Raw genomic sequence first — 20,390 nt, 5'->3', positions numbered from 1 at the left:
TGACAGGCCCAAGAGGGAAACCCAGACATCCATCTCCCCAGTGACCGTTTCCAGCTCCTCCTGGGGATGCTGAGGCCTTCCCAGGCTATAAAGGATGTATAATCCCTCCATTGAGGGTTGGAACAAAGTTAGACCAGTTCATCAGAAGCATCACAATTCTGCTCAGCTGCCTCTTCACAGCAATGGTTCAGAACACCCTCAATATTGCTGACGAAACCCTGATCTGTCTGTCCATCTCTTGCTCTCTCTTGACATCACCTGTGAACAAGTTCTTGAGATTTATAAACTCCTCAGCTTGAGGCAAAAAGCCAACCCCGACCAGGAAAGGAGCACTGCATCGTTTTCTGATTGAGAACTGTGACCTCAGATTTGGTGGGGATGACTTTCATCTTGGCCACTTCACACCTGATTGGGAACCAGCAAAGTGCAGGTAGGAGGTCATGCCTTGAAGTGAACCAACAGAAACAAATCCCTGCAAAGTGCAGAGATACCCTCCTTTTTACAGGTTTTATTATATTGTGATCATTTAGGCCTGAAAAACAGGTCTGATCAGATCTGAACAATCTTACCATCTTTTTCAGTGATCAACATTTACTGGAACTGAGGTTGGTGTTTTTCTGGTTCTTACGTATACTCTGAATGGTTCCTCATTGTTGAACATGTAAAACCTACTTAGATTAAAAGGTGGCATGCTTCTTTTAAACTGAGATTGTACTTTAAAAAAAACTGTGTGTACTGACTTCACAGTTATTAACTGATGAGCTGGTTTATACTTTCTAGTTCTGTGGAAGTAGCCAGAGTACAGAGTAGCCTGTTTAAAAAAGGCTGTTAATCTTTAATTTCCCCTACCTTTAATAAAAAATTATACTAAGTTTATTCATCTCTGTCATTTTGAGTTTTAAACTGTGAACGGGCCAAAGGACAGCACCAGCTTCCCCAACACCTAGAGAACTTTTTGGTTGGTGCTGTGGACAGCTCTGTGGCTTATTGGGGGAAAATATGGTCGGAGCCTTTAACAAACTGACTGTTTATTGTTCATTATGTTGCATGAGGGCATTCCTCTGTGCTAGCAAACACATTCTTAACTGAATAATTTGACCAAAAAATGTCACCTGATCTTAATCTTAGCTCCCTCATCCTCACACCTCTTTTTTCGAGCTATAAAAACCTCTCAGGTTTGCAGGGGACACAGTCGAGGTGTTGAGATTTCCAGAGAAAGAATGAAGATGACTCTGTTTCTCCCGCTGCTTCTTGTGGTCCTCTCCGTCTCCACGGATCAGACGGAGGCGTTGGCACTGCAGCAGTCATTTTCACCGGACGTCCATGCTGCTCTGAGAGAGATGATCGCCTCGTTGACCGAACAGAGGCTGGAGCTCAGGTCCCTAAAAAAAGAGAGTGCAGGTACAGTGTTTTGTTACATTATGAAGGAATGAAGGAGCCATATTTTGTATTTTTTCTGGGTGAAAAAAGAAGATTCCAGAGAATTGAAGCAAAATTAAAATTCTAAAATTCATTCATGCTGTGTTTTTCAGGATATGCAGCAAAGTCTGAGAGACAGGAAGCTGAAATTAAGAATCTGAAGAAGCAGCTGGAAGGTAACGAGGAAATAACCACAGCTCTGATTAATCCAATCAAACTTTGAACTTTTAGCTTGAAACTCGTTCTTTACATGACTGTGGAGGCACATGTTGTAGGTGTATTAAGGAATATAGTTATATATTTTTTATTGTGATTTTTGGTTGTGTTAATTTACTTGTATTGATTTTAATCTGCATTACTTTAATGAGGATTGATATGAAGTTAAAATTATCTTTAGTTTGGAAAATGTTCTCTCTGATGGACAAATTTGCCATTTCTTGGATCCAAAGCCTGAATGCTGCTCACATATTAGAGGGTCTCTAAGCTTTGGCAACAAGATGAAATATTTGCAACCCATATCTGTGTCATGAAACTAATTTTCTGTTTTTCAGAACATGACACGAAATTGGAGGGACAGGAGACTGAGACCAACAAGCTGAAGCAGCAGCTGGAAGGTATGTTGCAGGGAGATAGTTTATCCTCTTAATTTTTATCACTGATTGTGTAATTTACTTGTATTAGTTTTAATCTGCATCACTTTAATGAGGATTGATATGAAATAAATCGTATAATCTTATATAACTTATAATAATAAATTAGTTTGGAAAATGTTCTTTCTGATGGATAAATGTGCCATTTTTTGGATCCAAAGCCTGCATGCTGCTGACATGCTCATAGTCTGACCAACCTATTGGTTTCATGTGGTTTCATAGATAAGTACAGCTGAGTATCATCAGCATAACAATGGAAATTTATGCCATGCTGTCTAATAATGTTACCTAATGGAAGCAAGTATAAAGTAAAAATAATTGGTCCAAGCACAGAACCCTGAGGAACTCCATGACTTACTCTGGTGTGTGAGGAAGATTCTTCATTTACAAGAACAACCTGGAATCTATCAGATAAATATGACTTAAACTAGCCTAATGCAGTTCCTTTTATCCCAATAACATGTTCAAGTCTCTGTAACAGAATGCTGTGATCGATCGTATCACAGATTCTGCGGAACTGTTACAAGTTGAACATAACACCTTAATTCGGTTTCAGCTGAACCGTACATTCATTTAAATCTGGCAGTGATGTAAAACTGTCCACATGATGAGGCCCCCGAATGTCATTATGTTTAGAAATATTTATATTTTTTTACGGATCTATGAAAGTTGCTAAAATATTATTTATTTTGACTCTTTATAACAAAGAAACTTGTTTTGCTGTCATAACTGTGATGAAAATGTGACTCAACAACACCTTAGATACTGATATTCTCTCTTTGACAGTCGGTCAGGTGGCTTTCTCAGCTTCTCTGACTGACAGCCACAGATATTTTGGACCCTTTAACACTTTCACTACGTTGGTCTTCAAACATGTCGTAACAAACATTGGAAATGCCTACAACGATCACACAGGTAACGAACTGTATCAATACAAGTCTGAGCAAATTTCAGATTTGATTTATCATTAAACAACATTCATCCTGCAGGTATTTTCACTGCACCGGTGAAAGGAGCCTACCACTTTGAGTGGTACGTAGGTGCACATGGTGGCAGACATGCTGCAGCTGCAGCGTTGGTGAGAAACGGGGAGAGAATCTTCCTCGCATATGAACATCAGCCGTCCCATTACGGAACTTCTGCTAATGGTGCTACACTGCTTCTGGAGAGTGGAGATCAAGTATTTGTACAACAGTGGCCTAATTCAAGAATATTTGACAATCAAAATCACCACACAACCTTCAGCGGTCATCTGCTGTTCACCATGTGAGAGAAAAACAGTTTCTCTGTTTCTGAAAGATGATCTGCAGGTTCCTGTTGTCCTTAATCGTATTAATCTGACATTTATCTGATCATCTGCAATCAAAATAATTCTATGTGATGAAACTTTCTCTTAAACAAAATGCAAATAATGATGAATATAAATGGAAAATGTGGCTGTTTTATTACTTCTCATGATTCAAAGGGATTCTTTTTCTGATTCTGAGTTTTCTCAATAAAGAATAAATGTGTCAAAGCAGCAACGTCTGAGAATATTTCTTCATTTGTTTCAAACATACACGTCAACAGAGTGAAATCAGAAAATCAAATGTAACATCAGAGTAATGTGAGGAAACATCTTTCCCATTTGAGAGATGTCGGTGGAGGCATTTATCTTTTTAGCACAAAGAAGTCAAAGACGCCCGATGTTGTAAAGGGTCAACAGGTCTCCATTTCACACAGTAAGGTTAGAGTCAGGGTTACATTTTTAATTGGTCTTTTAATTGGAAAACTGATCAGGCCTGTTTTAATTTTCCCGCTGAAATTAAATGACTCATATTCATTCAGTCGTATTTATTTAACTGTCCTTTTCCTTCTGTTATGAGGCGCTGAAAATAATTAGTTAGTTCTCACACATACATCTCATAATTATGTATTTTTATCTCAAAATTATGTTTTTATTATCTAATAATAATACAGAGTATATAGCAAAACAATTTGCCACCATAACATTTGTCTTAACAGTTTATATCAATATATATCAGATGACATTTTGTAAATATTTGCTCTGTAATTAATCAAGTTATTTCACAGTAACATATGAAGTATTTTCCTATTCATGTTTAGTTTGTTGTCATATTTAATATGTATGTATGTTATTGTTTAGTATTTTATTCATCATTTTTTTGTGTGACCCTACATACTTTCACAAAGGAGTAGTGGCTCCGCACATATCCCTGTGACACTTGGATGAAGAGTGAGAAATGTTCGTAAAGCAAGTCTGACAAATAAAAGTGATACTCTGACTCCGTCATCGTCCGTTAACGTTGGCTCCGCCCACCGAAACCCCGCCCATTTCCCTCCTTTACGTCCGTAGTTCAGAGATAAATACAGAGCGCGTTCCTTACAGGAACCAGTTCATCTTTGTATTTATAAAAAGATCGAAAACATGAGCGGAAGAGGAAAGGGCGGCAAAGGACTCGGTAAAGGAGGCGCTAAGCGTCACCGTAAAGTTCTCCGTGATAACATCCAGGGAATCACCAAACCCGCCATCCGCCGCCTGGCTCGCCGCGGCGGAGTCAAGCGTATTTCCGGCCTGATCTACGAGGAGACCCGCGGTGTGTTGAAGGTCTTCCTGGAGAACGTTATTCGTGATGCTGTTACCTACACCGAGCACGCAAAGAGGAAGACTGTGACCGCCATGGACGTGGTGTACGCGCTCAAGAGGCAGGGCCGCACTCTGTACGGCTTCGGAGGTTAAACTGATCCTGAACCAGCTCCAAACAAACCCAACGGCTCTTTTCAGAGCCACCCACCTTTACCTGAAGAGCTCAGACCTGTTTCAGTTTTATTTCTATGATACAGTCACAATGCTGTAGACCTGCATAAGCTTTTCTTCTGGTTTATTAATAAAAAAAAAGCTTTTTAAACTGCTCTAAATTGTATCTATACATCGTCTTAAAATTTTGGTGAAATATAAAGACAAATGCAGTTTCATTTTGAGACTACATCTTTCCCCGTTCACTCTATATGGTTTTAGTTACCTAAATGGCTTCCAAAGGATGCCGACTTTCACCAAACTGTTCTCGGTGAGTAGATAAATGTATCTCATGCCAGAAACAAGGTCCAGGTTTAAAAATACTGAAGTTCCTCTTTAATGTATGACCAGCAGAGACTGAAATAAAAAGTCTTTAGCAATTACAGCATTTCATTCAATAAGATGCTTATTATTCTGTGTTTCTGCCAGATGTATTAATGTCAAAGTCGAGATAATCTGTGTGCAGGTGACATCCGAAGACTAATGGGAGACTTGCAGCTGACCTTTCCAGCTGTCCAACAACAAAAATGGAAATCTCATTCTGGAAAATTAGTGCTGTAATCTGAGACTGCACTTTGTAAATAGTGAAATGTAAATGTTTCACATTAGCTCAACACTGCACAATGCACAGGGCTGCAAAACACTAACTGAGCACACAACAAGCAGTTTAGTTACATGTAAGTTGACTTAAAATGTTCAATTGAGTTCTGATTAAGCATAATGGCTGTCTTCCTAAATAAATTTAATTACAGGCAACAAGACGATGAGAATAAGAAACTTGGCAATCAGAATTAAAGCAACTTTCACAGCACACTTTCAACATTTTTAATTTCTTACCATGTGAAAATGGCAAACTGATGGCAATGGTCTGACTTGGATGAACTTCCTTAATGGAAAATCCCTCTTTTGCCTGGGATTGATCTGCACTAGGGATCCCTTTAGTTTATTCTGTCAAAAAATATTATACTCCTGAAAAAACATGTATTTGTGCACCAAATTCATGCTAGCTCTTTTCTTAGTCTTCTGTAGTTTTTGGTGTAAACTTGCACTGATTGGTCACTTTTGATTTAATTCCAAATAGATCTTTAATAGAATCACTACAGCGAATCTTGCTCTAATTCTACAGAAGAACCATCTATTACAGAGATTTGAACGACACAAAGCTGAAAGACTTCTGATAGGATGACAAACTGGCCTCCTTCAATGAACCTTTTTTAGTCCAGCACAGACTGAATGGATCATTTCAGGTTGCTTATCATTTAACAAAATTGTTACTGGGGTTAAAACAAGCAGTTTTATTCACTGATTTGATGACAATGATGAGTTGCCTTTACACTTTAATCTAAGATTTAGAATATTGAGCTTTATTATACATTACTTGATTATTTTATCAAGTGTTTTTCTACACATTTGACTTGAATCAACTTTAAACTTTAAAAACTTTTTAAAAAAAGCACTATTTACAAAACGGACATTAAAGCAAATTGGACTTCAAATGTTAAAAGCAGGAAAATTAGAGGAAGGTAAAATTGAACCATCTTATAGTTTTTCTGATGTAGTGCTGTAAACAATAACAAACAAGCCTAAATTTGGGAAGAAACTGCGAGTAACCGTTTGAGATTTTGAATTTTCAGGCATGGAGGAGAGTCTTGTTAATGATATGCACGTTCGACCTGAGCTCTTCTGTGATTGGTCAATTACTTTAACGCCCAGTCTGACCAATGAACGAGCAGCTGCTATAGTATATACTTGCTGGCATTCAACATTAGTTACTGGTTTTTCATTTGAACGTTTGAAAGTAAAGTTTCATCATGTCTGGAAGAGGAAAAACCGGAGGCAAAGCCAGAGCAAAGGCAAAGACACGCTCTTCCCGGGCCGGGCTTCAGTTTCCCGTCGGCCGTGTCCACAGGCTGCTCCGTAAAGGAAACTATGCTCAGCGTGTCGGTGCCGGAGCTCCCGTCTATCTGGCGGCTGTTCTGGAGTATCTGACCGCTGAGATCTTGGAGCTGGCTGGAAACGCTGCTCGCGACAACAAGAAGACTAGGATCATCCCACGTCACCTGCAGCTGGCTGTCCGCAACGACGAGGAGCTCAACAAGCTGCTCGGCGGCGTCACCATCGCTCAGGGCGGCGTGCTGCCCAACATCCAGGCTGTTCTTCTGCCCAAGAAGACCGAGAAGGCTGCAAAGGCCAAGTAAACACCCGATAACTACATAACGGCTCTTTTAAGAGCCACACAAACCTCTCAAAGAGTGAAACCGTTGTCACCGCAAAAGTATTATGGATGTAGATTAGCAAAAAAACACAATTTCATCCATTGACAGTTGTCTCTAAAAGTAAATAAATGAAGAATTTATTTAAACTAAATGTCGAAAAGAATACTGTTTAATATTAATAATTAATATTGTTTCTTTTATTTATATTTTTCATTAAATATACACACGGAGGAACAAAAATAGGCTTAGAAGAAAAGCTTTCCCCCCCCCATCGAGCTTGCATGCAAATTCCACTGTACCGTCCCCCGCCTCTGATTGGTTCAGCTGCTGGACGGTAAGATCTGGTTTCTATGGAGACCTTTCTTTGTTTGAAGTTGGCGGGCAGAGGGGAAAAAGGGCGGGAGCGCTTTGGTCACTCTGTAAACTCATTGTTGAACAAGAAATAAATAAAACACTATGGAGTACCATCAGAGAGGTAACAGTCAGGATATGCGTTGGCCTTTGACTGAGGTGGAAAAAAGAAAAAAAAAAAACAGGTCTGTGTAGTCCTGAACATGTCCTTTTTTATTTTTTAAAGTGATCAACAAACTCTTACTGTAATTGAGGTTGATAGTTTCCTGGTACTTTGTTTTCATATTTGGTTCCTCTTTCTTCATCAAACAAAATTTGCGTATATTAACAGTTGAGAGCATTTTTTTCAAACTGAAATGTAACTTTTAAAAACTTCTTACTTTGATTGTTGGCCACTGACTGTGACAGATATGTACAACCTTTTAGAGAAATTTAATACCGAAAGTATGAGGAAACATTATGTAATGAGTTTCCATCACTCCCTCACAGCACATTCTTATGTCTGTGGCTTGCACACACAAATGAACTCTCTCCAAACAAAAGTGTCCTTAACTTAAAAATACACAGTATTTACAAAAGTATTCACTCATCTGCCTTTACACACATTTGAACTTAATTGACATCCGATTTTTAATCCAAATGGTTCAATATAACGTTTGCAGCTCTAGCAGCTTCAACTCCTCTGGGCAAGCTTTCCACAAGGTTTAGGAGTGTTTATGGGAGTTTTTTGATCATTCTTTCAGAAGCACATTTGTGAGGTCAGACACTGATGTTGGACAGAAGCCTGGCTCACAGTCTCTGCTCTAATTCATCCCAAAGGTGTTCTATCGGGCTGAGGTCAGGTTCTTCCACACCAAACTGGCTCATCCATGTCTTTCTGAACCTTGCTTTGTGCACAGGTGCACAGTCATGTTGGAACAGGAAGGGGCCATCCCCAAACTGTTTCCACAGAGTTGGGAACATAAAATTGTCCAAAATCTCTCGGTATGAAATTAACTTTGAAGCATTCAGAGTTAATTTCACTGGAACTAAGGGGCCAAGCCCAGCTCCTGAAGAACATCCCGACACCATAATCCCCCCTTTACCAAACTTTACACTTGGCACAATGCAGCCAGATAAGTACCCTTCTCTTGGGAACCGCCAGACCCAGACTTTAAAGTTTATTAAATTATTAGAAATTTGGAAGGGTGAATGAACACTTTTGGTAGTATAGTTTGTAATGAATGCAATTTCCCAGTGCTGGTTTTCTAGTTTTGCCATTGAAAAAATGCCCGTTTATCTATAATCTCCTCTCCTCTTCACCAAAACGTAAATTGAATATTTTCCTCTGTAGTCCTCCATTGATTCACCACCTTAACATGGTTGAGGTGTTTGAGTATTCCCATGATACTGAGAGCTGTGTTGTCGGGGGTGTTAGCCCATGTCTGATGAGCTGCTATAGTGGAGGCCAGTGGTGAGGGACGATGTCAAGGTGAAGAAAAGGTCTTGGTTGTCCCGGGGGTCAGCTGAAGCAGAAGACAGGTACAGAGAAGGTAAAATGGCTGCAGCATTGGTAGTTGCTGAAGCTAAAACGAGGGTGCTTCACAAATTTGGGAAGACTATGGAGAAGGACTTTAGTTTGACTTCAGTGGCGTTCTGGCAAACCATTCGATGTCTCAGAAAGGGAAAGCAGGGACCTTCCCAGGTTGTGCTTGACCAGGTTGCCGAACGGCTGACACGAATGGAGGATATTGTTGAACAGTGGAAGGAATACTTTGAGGATGTCCTCAATCCAGCTGACATGTCCTCCATTTCGGAGGCAAAGTCTGAGGACTTGGGATTGTTAATGTATCATTTTGAGTTTGAGATACTAGTATCATGACAACCCTACATGTAACCCACAACCCTAAAGATGACGATTTCTTCGTGTGCTGGTATACTTTCTCACCAGGTCGATAACCCAAACTCTGTCAAATGTGTCAGTTCTGGACAAACCAAAGTACCGCCATAGTCGCAGCTTTAATAGATACATCACACTGTTGTTTCTAATCTATTGGATATGTTGAAGTGTCATTAGTTAGATAACAGTCGGGTCATGTATTAGACTGTGACTACGGTGTACAAAAACAGGTCTGACCAGATCTGAACATAACAATGTTTTTTCAGTGATCAACAAGCTTTTACTGTAACTGAGGTTGATGTTTTCCTGGTTCTTGATGTTTTTATATTCTGAATGGTTCCTCATTTTTCACTAAGCAAAACTTACTCATATTAACAGGTGAGAGGCTTTATTCAAACTGAAATGTAACGTTTTAAAAACCTTTTTTTCAGAGTAATTTCACCATATTTTTCCTGACTTTGAATGTTGGCAACTGTTGGTCACTAATCAGCTATCTGTTAGTCAAAATGAATACCAAAAGTTTGAGGAAACATTATGTAATGAGTTTCCATCAGTCCTTCACAGCACATTTTTCTGCATATGGATTGCACACATATGATCTCTCTCCAAATACAAGTGGCCTGAACTGAACTGGGATAGTGTAGTGGTAAGATTGCCACCTTTCATGAGGGAGACCTGGGTTTAAATCCCCTGCATGAAAGGTACTGTCTCCAGTAGAGGTCCTTAGGCAAGACCCCCTTATCCTTCCTGCCCACCTGTAAGTCGCTTTGGATAAAAGCGTCTGCCAAATGCATAAACATAAATATATAATTGATAAAATTTTTCATAACAAACTGTTTACTGTCAAAACACAACAAACTTTGGGTTTAGAGTCCTTTTCATAACCATATAAATAATAATAAGATTCCGAACCGATTTAAGAAGGAACTATCAACCATCGACTTCCCCTAATTTTCTCAGGTAAGTTCCCCTAACTTATCTGAGGTTGGGTCAAAGAGGTGACAGGCCCAAGAGGGAAACCCAGACATCCATCTCCCCAGTGACCGTTTCCAGCTCCTCCTGGGGGATCCTGAGGCCTTCCCAGGCTATAAAGGATGTATAATCCCTCCATTGAGGGTTGGAACAAAGTTAGACCAGTTCATCAGAAGCATCACAACTCTGCTCAGCTGCCTCTTCACAGCAATGGTTCAGAACACCCTCAATATTGCTGACGAAACCCTGATCTGTCTGTTCATCTCTTGCTCCATCTTGCCATCACCCGTGAACAAGATCTTGAGATTTATAAACTCCTCAGCTTGAGACAAAAAGCCAACCCCGACCAGGAAAGGAGCACTGCATCGTTTTCTGATTGAGAACTGTGACCTCAGATTTGGTGGGGATGACTTTCATCTTGGCCACTTCACACCTGACTGGGAGCCAGCAAAGTGCAGGTAGGAGGTCATGCCTTGAAGTGAACCAACAGAAACAAATCCCTGCAAAGTGCAGAGATACCCTCCTTTTTACAGGTTTTATTATATTGTGATCATTTAGGCCTGAAAAACAGGTCTGATCAGATCTGAACAATCTTACCATCTTTTTCAGTGATCAACATTTACTGGAACTGAGGTTGGTGTTTTTCTGGTTCTTACGTATACTCTGAATGGTTCCTCATTGTTGAACATGTAAAACCTACTTAGATTAAAAGGTGGCCTGCTTCTTTTAAACTGAGATTGTACTTTTAAAAAAAACTGTGTGTACTGACTTCACAGTTATTAACTGATGAGCTGGTTTATACTTTCTAGTTCTGTGGAAGTAGCCAGAGTACAGAGTAGCCTGTTTAAAAAAGGCTGTTAATCTTTAATTTCCCCTACCTTTAATAAAAAATTATACTAAGTTTATTCATCTCTGTCATTTTGAGTTTTAAACTGTGAACGGGCCAAAGGACAGCACCAGCTTCCCCAACACCTAGAGAACTTTTTGGTTGGTGCTGTGGACAGTTAACCATTTCAGTGGGGGCTCTGTGGCTTATTGGGGGAAAATGTGGTCGGAGCCTTTAACAAACTGACTGTTTATTGTTCATTATGTTGCATGAGGGCATTCCTCTGTGCTAGCAAACACATTCTTAACTGAATAATTTGACCAAAAAAAGTCACCTGATCTTAATCTTAGCTCCCTCATCCTCACACCTCTTTTTTCAAGCTATAAAAACCTCTCAGGTTTGCAGGTGACACAGTCGAGGTGTTGAGATTTCCAGAGAAAGAATGAAGATGACTCTGTTTCTCCCGCTGCTTCTTGTGGTCCTCTCCGTCTCCACGGATCAGACGGAGGCGTTGGCACTGCAGCAGTCATTTTCACCGGACGTCCATGCTGCTCTGAGAGAGATGATCGCCTCGTTGACCGAACAGAGGCTGGAGCTCAGGTCCCTAAAAAAAGAGAGTGCAGGTACAGCGTTTTGTTACATAATGAAGGAACGTAGGAGCCAAAACTGTGTTACATTGATATCACTATTTTGTATTTTACTGGCTAGAAATTAAGCAAAATTTAAATTTTAAAAAGCCATTCATGCTGTTTTTTGTCAAAATGCAGCAAAGTGTGACAGACAGGAAGCTGAAATCAAGAATCTGAAGAAGCAGCTGGAAGGTAACGAGGAAATAACCACATCTCTGATTAAGCCAATCAAACTTTGAACTGTTAGCTTGAAACTCGTTGTTTACATGACTGTGTAGGTACATGTTGCAGGTATATTAAGAATATAGTTAGATTTTTTATTGTGATTATTGGTTGTGTTCATTTACTTGTATTGATTTTAATCTGCATCACTTTAATGAGGATTAATATGAAGTTAAAATGATCTTTAGTTTGGAAAATGTTCTCTCTGATGGACAAATTTGCGATTTCTTGAATCCAAAGCCTGAATGCTGCTCACATATTAGAGGGTCTCTAAGCTTTGTCAACACAATGAAAATATTTGCAACATATTTTTTCAAATGTAATTAAACTAATTTGATGTTTTACAGACTATGACACAAAATTGAAGGGACAGGAGACTGAGACTAACAAGCTGAAGCAGCAGCTGGAAGGTACTGAAAGGAAATCATGATCACTCTGATTGGTTCCCATAACTATGGGATGTTTCATGATTATTTGAGCCATCCTTAACTCTAAGTGTGACCGGGGCAGCTGTACAGCCCTGACAATGCCACTCTGGGACCTTCACCCAGAGAATACCACACTGAATACAGGTTCTTATGTTCTAAGGAAAAAGGGAGCAGAGAGCTGAATTTCATTTAAACAATGTTCAGTTTTTACGTTGGTTAAATAACAGGAGGTCTCAGCTTAAAAATAAGACTTTTATCAAAAGGTATACTCTCTATATGCTAAAAAAGATGTTGCTAAACTGAAGCGTTTTACCAGCACAAGGTGACTGTATCAGGGAGGCCTACAGGAGTGGGGGAGCGAGGGGAAAGGGGCCACCACAAGGTACCAGAAAGGAAAAAGTTCTGAGTCATCCAGGTCTTTATGTCTTTAAGACATGCTTGTAGTCTGACCAACTTATTGGTTTCATCTGGTTTCATAGATAAGTACAGCTGAGTATCATCAGTATAACAACGGAACTTTATGCCATGCTGTCTAATAATGTTACCTAATGGAAGCATGTATAAAGTAAAAAGAATCGGTCCAAGCACAGAACCCTGAGGAACTCCATGCCTTACTCTGGTGTGTGAGGAAGAGTCTTCATTTACAAGAACAAACTGGAATCTATCAGATAAATATGACTTAAACCAGCCTAATGCAGTTCCTTTAATCCCAAAAACATGTTCAAATCTCTGTAACAGAATGCTGTGATCGATCGTATCAAATGCAGCACTGAGATCCAACAGGACAAGCACAGAAACAAGTCCGCTATCAGAGGCTAAGAGGAGATCATTGGTAACTTTCACCAGTGCTGTTTTTGTGCTATGATGCACTCTGAATCCTGACTGAAACTCTTCAAACTGATTATTTCTGTGTTATGTTTAAATTTAGATTCTGCAAAACAGTTACAAGTTCAACGTAACACCTTAATTTGGTTTCAGCTGAACCGTACATTCATTTAAATCTGGCAGTGATGTAAAACTGTCCACATCGTGAGGCCCCTGTGTGTCATTATGTTTAGAAATATTCATAATTTTATAGATCCATGAAAGTTGCTAAAATATTATTTATTTTGACCCTTTATAACAAAGAAATGTGTTTTGCTGTCATAACTGTGATGAAAGTATGACTCAATAGCATCTTAAATATTTATATTCTCTCTTTAACAGTCGGTCAGGTGGCTTTCTCAGCTTCTCTGTCGGTTGATGATAGAAGAACATATGGACCCTTTAAGTCTCTCAGTACGTTGGTCTTCAGACATGTTGAAACAAACATTGGAAATGCGTACAACCAAAAAACAGGTAACAATATACATCACAACAAGTCTGAGCAAATTTCAGATTTGATTTATCATTAAACAACAAACATCCTGCAGGTATTTTCACTGCACCGGTGAAAGGAGCCTACCACTTTGAGTGGTACATAGGTGCACATGGTAGCAAATATGGTGCAGGTGCTATGTTGATGAAAAACGGGGAGAGAATCTTCCTCGCATATGAAAAGAAGTCGTCCCATTTTGGAAAGTCTTCTAATGCTGTTACACTGCTTCTGGAGAATGGAGATGAAGTATTTGTACAACAGTGGCCTCATTCAACATTATTTGACGATCATAATCACCACACAACCTTCAGCGGTCATCTGCTGTTCACCATGTGAGAGAAAAACAGTTTCTCTGTTTCTGAAAGATGATCTGCAGGTTCCTGTTGTCCTTAATCGTATTAATCTGACATTTATCTGATCATCTGCAATCAAAATAATTCTATGTGACGAAACTATCTCTTAATCCAAATCAAAATGCAAATAATGATGAATATAAATGGAAAATGTGGCTGTTTTATTACTTCTCATGATTCAAAGGGATTATTTTTCTGATTCTGCGTTTTCTCAATAAAGAATAAATGTGTCAAAGCAGCAACGTCTGAGAATATTTCTTCATTTGTTTCAAACATACACGTCAACAGAGTGAAATCAGAAAATCAAATGTAACATCAGAGTAATGTGAGGAAACATCTTTCCCATTGAGAGATGTAGGTGGAAACATTTATCTATTTAACACAAAGAAGTCTAAGACGCCCGATGTTGTAAAGGGTCAACAGGTCTCCATTTCACACAGTAAGGTTAGAGTCAGGGTTACAGCTTTAATTGGTCTTTTAATTGGAAAACTGACCAGGCCTGTTTTAATTTTCCCGCTGAAATTAAATTACTCATATTCATTCAGTCGTATTTATTTAACTGTCCTTTTCCTTCTGTTATGAGGCGCTGAAAACCCATAATGTTCTCATACATACATCTCATAATTATGTATTTTTATCTCAAAATGATGTTTTTATTATCTAATAATAATACAGAGCATATAGCAAAACAATTCGCCACCATAACATTTGTCTTAACAGTTGATATCAATATATATCAGATGACATTTTGTAAATATTTGCTCTGTAATTAATCAAGTTATTTCACAGTAACATATGAAGTATTTTCCTATTCATGTTTAGTTTGTTGTCATATTTAATATGTATGTATGTTATTGTTTAGTATTTTAATCATAATTTTTTTGTGTGACCCTATATACTTTCACAAAGGAGAAGAGGCTCCGCACATATCCCTGTGACACTTGGATGAAGAGTGAGAAATGTTCGTAAAGCAAGTCTGACAAATAAAAGTGATACTCTGTCTCCGTCATCGTCCGTTAACGTTGGCTCCGCCCACCGAAACCCCGCCCATTTCCCCTCCTTTACGTCCGCAGTTCAGAGATAAATACAGTGCGCATGCCTCACAGGAACCAGTTCATCTTTGAATTTATATAAAGATCGAAAACATGAGCGGAAGAGGAAAGGGCGGCAAAGGACTCGGTAAAGGAGGCGCTAAGCGTCACCGTAAAGTTCTCCGTGATAACATCCAGGGAATCACCAAACCCGCCATCCGCCGCCTGGCTCGCCGCGGCGGAGTCAAGCGTATTTCCGGCCTGATCTACGAGGAGACCCGCGGTGTGTTGAAGGTCTTCCTGGAGAACGTTATTCGTGATGCTGTTACCTACACCGAGCACGCAAAGAGGAAGACTGTGACCGCCATGGACGTGGTGTACGCGCTCAAGAGACAGGGCCGCACTCTGTACGGCTTCGGAGGTTAAACTGATCCTGAACCAGCTCCAAACAAACCCAACGGCTCTTTTCAGAGCCACCCACCTTTACCTGAAGAGCTCAGACCTGGTTTAGTTTTTCTATGATACAGTAACAATGCTGTAGACCTGCATAAGCTTTTCTAATGGTTTATTAATAAAAAAAAGCTTTTTAAACTGCTCTAAATTGTATCTATACATCGCCTTAAAGTTTTGGTGAAATATAAAGACAAATGCAGTTTCATTTTGAGACTACATCTTTCCCCATTCACTCTATATGGTTTGAGTTTAGCTTCCAAAGGATACAGACTTTCACCAAACTGTTCTCGGTGAGCAGATAAACGTATTTCATGCCAGAAATAAGGTCCAGATTTAAAAATACTGAAGTTCCTGTTTAATGTATGACCAGCAGAGACTGAAATAAAAAGTCTTTAGCAATTATAGCATTTCATTCAATGAGATGCTTATTATTGTGTTTCTGCCAGATGTATTAATGTCAAAGTCGAGATAATCTGTGTGCAGGTGACATCCGAAGACTAATGGGAGACTTGCAGCTGACCTTTCCAGCTGTCCAACAACAAAAATGGAAATCTCATTCTGGAAAATTAGTGCTGTAATCTGAGACTGCGTTTTGTAAATAGTGAAATGTAAATGTTTCACATTAGCTCAACACTGCACAATGCACAGGGCTGCAAAACGCAGTAACTGAGCAGACAACAAGCAGCTTAGTTACATGTAAGTTGACTTAAAATGTTCAATTGAGTTCTGATTAAGCATAATGGCTGTCTTCCTAAATAAATGTAATTACAGGCAACAAGACGATGAGAATAAGAAACTTGGCAATCAGAATTAAAGCAACTTTCACAGCACACTTTCAACATTTTTAATTTCTTACCATGTGAAAATGGCAAACTGATGGCAGTGGTCTGACTTGGATGAACTTCCTTAATGGAAAATCCCTCTTTTGCCTGGGATTGATCTGCACTAGGGATCCCTTTAGTTTATTCTGTCAACCCAGAGAATCAAGCTGCTTGAAATACTCCTGAAAAAACATGTATTTGTGCACCAAATTCATGCTAGCTCTTTTCTTAGTCTTCTGTAGTTTTTGGTGTAAACTGGCACTGATTGGTCACTTTTGATTTAATTCCAAATAGATCTTTAATAGAATCACTACAGCGAATCTTGCTCTGTTTCTACAGAAGAACCATCTATTACAGAGATTTGAACGACACAAAGCTGAAAGACTTCTGATAGGATGACAAACTGGCCTCCTTAAATTAACCTTTCTCAGTCCAGCACAGACTGAATGGATCATTTCAGGTTGCTTATCATTTAAGAATTTTTTTACTGGGGTTAAAACAAGCAGTTCTATTCACTGATTTGATGACAATGATGAGTTGCCTTTACACTTTAATCTAAGATTTAGAATACTGAGCTTTATTATACATTACTTGATTATTTTATCAAGTGTTTTTCTACACATTTGACTTGAATCAACTTTAAACTTTAAAACTTTTTTAAAAAAGCACTATTTACAAAACGGACATTAAAGCAAATTGGACTTTAGATGTTAAAAGCAGGAAAATTAGAGGAAGGTAAAATTGAACCATCTAATTTTTTTTCTGATGTAGTGCTGTAAACAATAACAAACAAGCCTAAATTTGGGAAGAAACTGCGAGTAACCGTTTGAGATTTTGAATTTTCAGGCATGGAGGAGAGTCTTGTTAATGATATGCACATTCGACCTGAGCTCTTCTGTGATTGGTCAATTACTTTAACGCCCAGTCTGACCAATGAACGAGCAGCTGCTGTAAAATATAGTCACTGGCATTCAACGTTAGTTACCGTTTTTCACTTTAACGTTTGAAAGAAAGGTTATATCATGTCTGGAAGAGGAAAGACCGGAGGCAAAGCCAGAGCAAAGGCAAAGACCCGCTCCTCCCGGGCCGGGCTTCAGTTTCCCGTCGGCCGTGTCCACAGGCTGCTCCGTAAAGGAAACTATGCTCAGCGTGTCGGTGCCGGAGCTCCCGTCTATCTGGCGGCTGTTCTGGAGTATCTGACCGCTGAGATCTTGGAGCTGGCTGGAAACGCTGCCCGCGACAACAAGAAGACCAGGATCATCCCACGTCATCTGCAGCTGGCTGTCCGCAACGACGAGGAGCTCAACAAGCTGCTCGGCGGCGTCACCATCGCTCAGGGCGGCGTGCTGCCAAACATCCAGGCTGTTCTTCTGCCCAAGAAGACCGAGAAGGCTGCAAAGGCCAAGTAAACACCCGATAACTACATAACGGCTCTTTTAAGAGCCACACAAACCTCTCAAAGAGCAAAACCGTCTATAACTATTACCGTTTTCAGCGCAATAATATTACGGATGTAGATTAGCAGAAAAATAGAATCTCACCCATTGACAGTTGTCTCTAAAAGTAAATAAATGCAGAATTTATTTAAACTAAATTTCGAAAAGAATACTGTTTAATATCGTGCACTTTTTTTATTTATATTTTTCATTAAATATACACACGGAGGAACAAAAATAGGCTTAGAAGAAAAGCTTTTCCCTCATCGAGCTTGCATGCAAATTCCACTGTACCGTCCCCCGCCTCCGATTTGTTCAGCTGCTGGCCGGTAAGGTCTTGTTTCTATGGAGACCTGTCTTTATTTGAAGTTGGCGGGCAGAGGGGAAAAAGGGCGGGAGCGCTTTGGTCACTCTGTAAACTCATTGTTTAACAAGAAATAAATAAAACACTATGGAGTACCATCAGAGAAGTAACAGTCAGGATATAAGTTGGCCTGTGACTGAGGTGGAAAAAAGAAAAAAAAAAAACAGGTCTGTGTAGTCCTGAACATGTCCTTTTTTATTTTTTAAAGTGATCAACAAACTCTTACTGTAATTGAGGTTGATAGTTTCCTGGTACTTTGTTTTCATATTTGGTTCCTCTTTCTTCATCAAACAAAATTTGCGTATATTAACAGTTGAGAGCATTTTTTTCAAACTGAAATGTAACTTTTAAAAACTTCTTACTTTGATTGTTGGCCACTGACTGTGACAGATATGTACAACCTTTTAGAGAAATTTAATACCGAAAGTATGAGGAAACATTATGTAATGAGTTTCCATCACTCCCTCACAGCACATTCTTATGTCTGTGGCTTGCACACACAAATGAACTCTCTCCAAACAAAAGTGTCCTTAACTTAAAAATACACAGTATTTACAAAAGTATTCACTCATCTGCCTTTACACACATTTGAACTTAATTGACATCCGATTTTTAATCCAAATGGTTCAATATAACGTTTGCAGCTCTAGCAGTTTCAACTCCTCTGGGCAAGCTTTCCACAAGGTTTAGGAGTGTTTATGGGAGTTTTTTGATCATTCTTTCAGAAGCACATTTGTGAGGTCAGACACTGATGTTGGACAGAAGGCTCACAGTCTCTGCTCTAACTCATCCCAAAGGTGTTCTATCGGGCTGAGGTCAGGTTCTTCCACACCAAACTGGCTCATCCATGTTTTTCTGAACCTTGCTTTGTGCACAGGTGCACAGTCATGTTGGAACAGGAAGGGGCCATCCCCAAACTGTTTCCACAGAGTAGGGAACATAAAATTGTCCAAAATCTCTCGGTATGAAATTAACTTTGAAGCATTCAGAGTTAATTTCACTGGAACTAAGGGGCCAAGCCCAGCTCCTGAAGAACATCCCCACACCATAATCCCCCCTTTACCAAACTTTACACTTGGCACAATGCAGCCAGATAAGTACCCTTCTCTTGGGAACCGCCAGACCCAGACTTTAAAGTTTATTAAATTATTAGAAATTTGGAAGGGTGAATGAACACTTTTGGTAGTATAGTTTATAATGAATGCAATTTCCCAGTGCTGGTTTTCTAGTTTTGCCACTGAAAAAATGCCCGTTTATCTATAATCTCCTCTCCTCTTCACCAAAACATAGATTGAATATTTTCCTCTGTAGTCCTCCATTGATTCACCACCTTAACATGGTTGAGGTGTTCGAGTATTCCCATGATCCTAAGAGCTGTGTTGTCGGGGGTGTTAGCCCATGTCTGATGAGCTGCTATAGTGGAGGCCAGTGGTGAGGGACGATGTCAAGGTGAAGAAAAGGTCTTGGTTGTCCGGGGGGTCAGCTGAAGCAGAAGACAGGTACAGAGAAGGTAAAATGGCTGCAGCATTGGTAGTTGCTGAAGCTAAAACGAGGGTGCTTCACAAATTTGGGAAGACTATGGAGAAGGACTTTAGTTTGACTTCAGTGGTGTTCTGGCAAACCATTCGATGTCTCAGAAAGGGAAAGCAGGGACCTTCCCAGGTTGTGCTTGACCAGGTTGCCGAACGGCTGACACGAATGGAGGATATTGTTGAACAGTGGAAGGAATACTTTGAGGATGTCCTCAATCCGGCTGACATGTCCTCCATTTCGGAGGCAAAGTCTGAGGACTTGGGATTGTTAATGTATCATTTTGAGATACTAGTATCATGACAACCCTACATGTAACCCACAACCCTAAAGATGACGATTTCTTCATGTGCTGGTATACTTTCCCACCAGGTCGATAACCCAAACTCTGTCAAATGTGTCAGTTCTGGACAAACCAAAGTACCGCCATAGTCGCAGCTTTAATAGATACATCACACTGTTGTTTCTAATCTATTGGATATGTTGAAGTGTCATTAGTTAGATAACAGTCGGGTCATGTATTAGACTGTGACTACGGTGTACAAAAACAGGTCTGACCAGATCTGAACATAACAATGTTTTTTCAGTGATCAACAAGCTTTTACTGTAACTGAGGTTGATGTTTTCCTGGTTCTTGATGTTTGTATATTCTGAAT

General features: G+C 39.6%; 5 protein-coding genes across 5 annotated transcripts; all 5 read left to right on the top strand.

Moving 5' to 3' along the window:
• Positions 1-1,155: 1,155 nt before the first annotated feature.
• LOC140280320 (uncharacterized) lies at positions 1,156-14,337 on the top strand. The gene is made up of 6 exons (XM_072375622.1): positions 1,156-1,401; positions 1,533-1,595; positions 1,971-2,033; positions 12,309-12,371; positions 13,596-13,727; positions 13,802-14,337. The coding sequence occupies exons 1-6, from the start codon at positions 1,221-1,223 to the stop codon at positions 14,080-14,082; spliced, it is 783 nt and encodes a 260-aa protein (XP_072231723.1). The 5' UTR covers positions 1,156-1,220; the 3' UTR covers positions 14,083-14,337.
• Positions 4,469-4,904, top strand: LOC140279659 (histone H4). Its single transcript, XM_072374816.1, has one exon. It carries the CDS (start codon positions 4,498-4,500, stop codon positions 4,807-4,809), a length of 312 nt encoding a protein of 103 aa, XP_072230917.1. The 5' UTR covers positions 4,469-4,497; the 3' UTR covers positions 4,810-4,904.
• Positions 6,678-7,064, top strand: LOC140280326 (histone H2A). The gene has a single exon (XM_072375633.1). The coding sequence runs from the start codon at positions 6,678-6,680 to the stop codon at positions 7,062-7,064; it is 387 nt and encodes a 128-aa protein (XP_072231734.1).
• Positions 14,338-15,215: 878 nt separating the features above from the next.
• Positions 15,216-15,627, top strand: LOC140280330 (histone H4). Its single transcript, XM_072375636.1, has one exon. It carries the CDS (start codon positions 15,245-15,247, stop codon positions 15,554-15,556), a length of 312 nt encoding a protein of 103 aa, XP_072231737.1. The 5' UTR covers positions 15,216-15,244; the 3' UTR covers positions 15,557-15,627.
• Positions 15,628-17,426: 1,799 nt separating this feature from the next.
• Positions 17,427-17,813, top strand: LOC140280328 (histone H2A). The gene has a single exon (XM_072375634.1). It carries the CDS (start codon positions 17,427-17,429, stop codon positions 17,811-17,813), a length of 387 nt encoding a protein of 128 aa, XP_072231735.1.
• The last annotated feature ends 2,577 nt before the right edge of the window (positions 17,814-20,390 follow it).

This window comes from Leuresthes tenuis, unplaced genomic scaffold (assembly GCF_036924035.1).
Source record: "Leuresthes tenuis unplaced genomic scaffold, fLeuTen1.0.hap1 SCAF_21, whole genome shotgun sequence".
NCBI classification, from domain to species: Eukaryota; Metazoa; Chordata; class Actinopteri; order Atheriniformes; family Atherinopsidae; genus Leuresthes; species Leuresthes tenuis.
The sequence above is the reverse complement of the archived record's forward strand: the minus strand, read 5'-3'. Positions and strand labels throughout refer to the sequence as shown.

Bases quoted from the DNA above. Each gene is read 5' to 3' on its own strand.
- LOC140280328 (XM_072375634.1), top strand. From the start codon at position 17,427: ATGTCTGGAAGAGGAAAGACCGGAGGCAAAGCCAGAGCAAAGGCAAAG.
- LOC140280326 (XM_072375633.1), top strand. From the start codon at position 6,678: ATGTCTGGAAGAGGAAAAACCGGAGGCAAAGCCAGAGCAAAGGCAAAG.
- LOC140280330 (XM_072375636.1), top strand. From the start codon at position 15,245: ATGAGCGGAAGAGGAAAGGGCGGCAAAGGACTCGGTAAAGGAGGCGCT.
- LOC140280320 (XM_072375622.1), top strand. From the start codon at position 1,221: ATGAAGATGACTCTGTTTCTCCCGCTGCTTCTTGTGGTCCTCTCCGTC. The intron at 1,596-1,970 runs GTAACGAGGAAA...TCTGTTTTTCAG, and splicing joins TCTGAAGAAGCAGCTGGAAG to AACATGACACGAAATTGGAG. The intron at 2,034-12,308 runs GTATGTTGCAGG...GATGTTTTACAG, and splicing joins GCTGAAGCAGCAGCTGGAAG to ACTATGACACAAAATTGAAG.
- LOC140279659 (XM_072374816.1), top strand. From the start codon at position 4,498: ATGAGCGGAAGAGGAAAGGGCGGCAAAGGACTCGGTAAAGGAGGCGCT.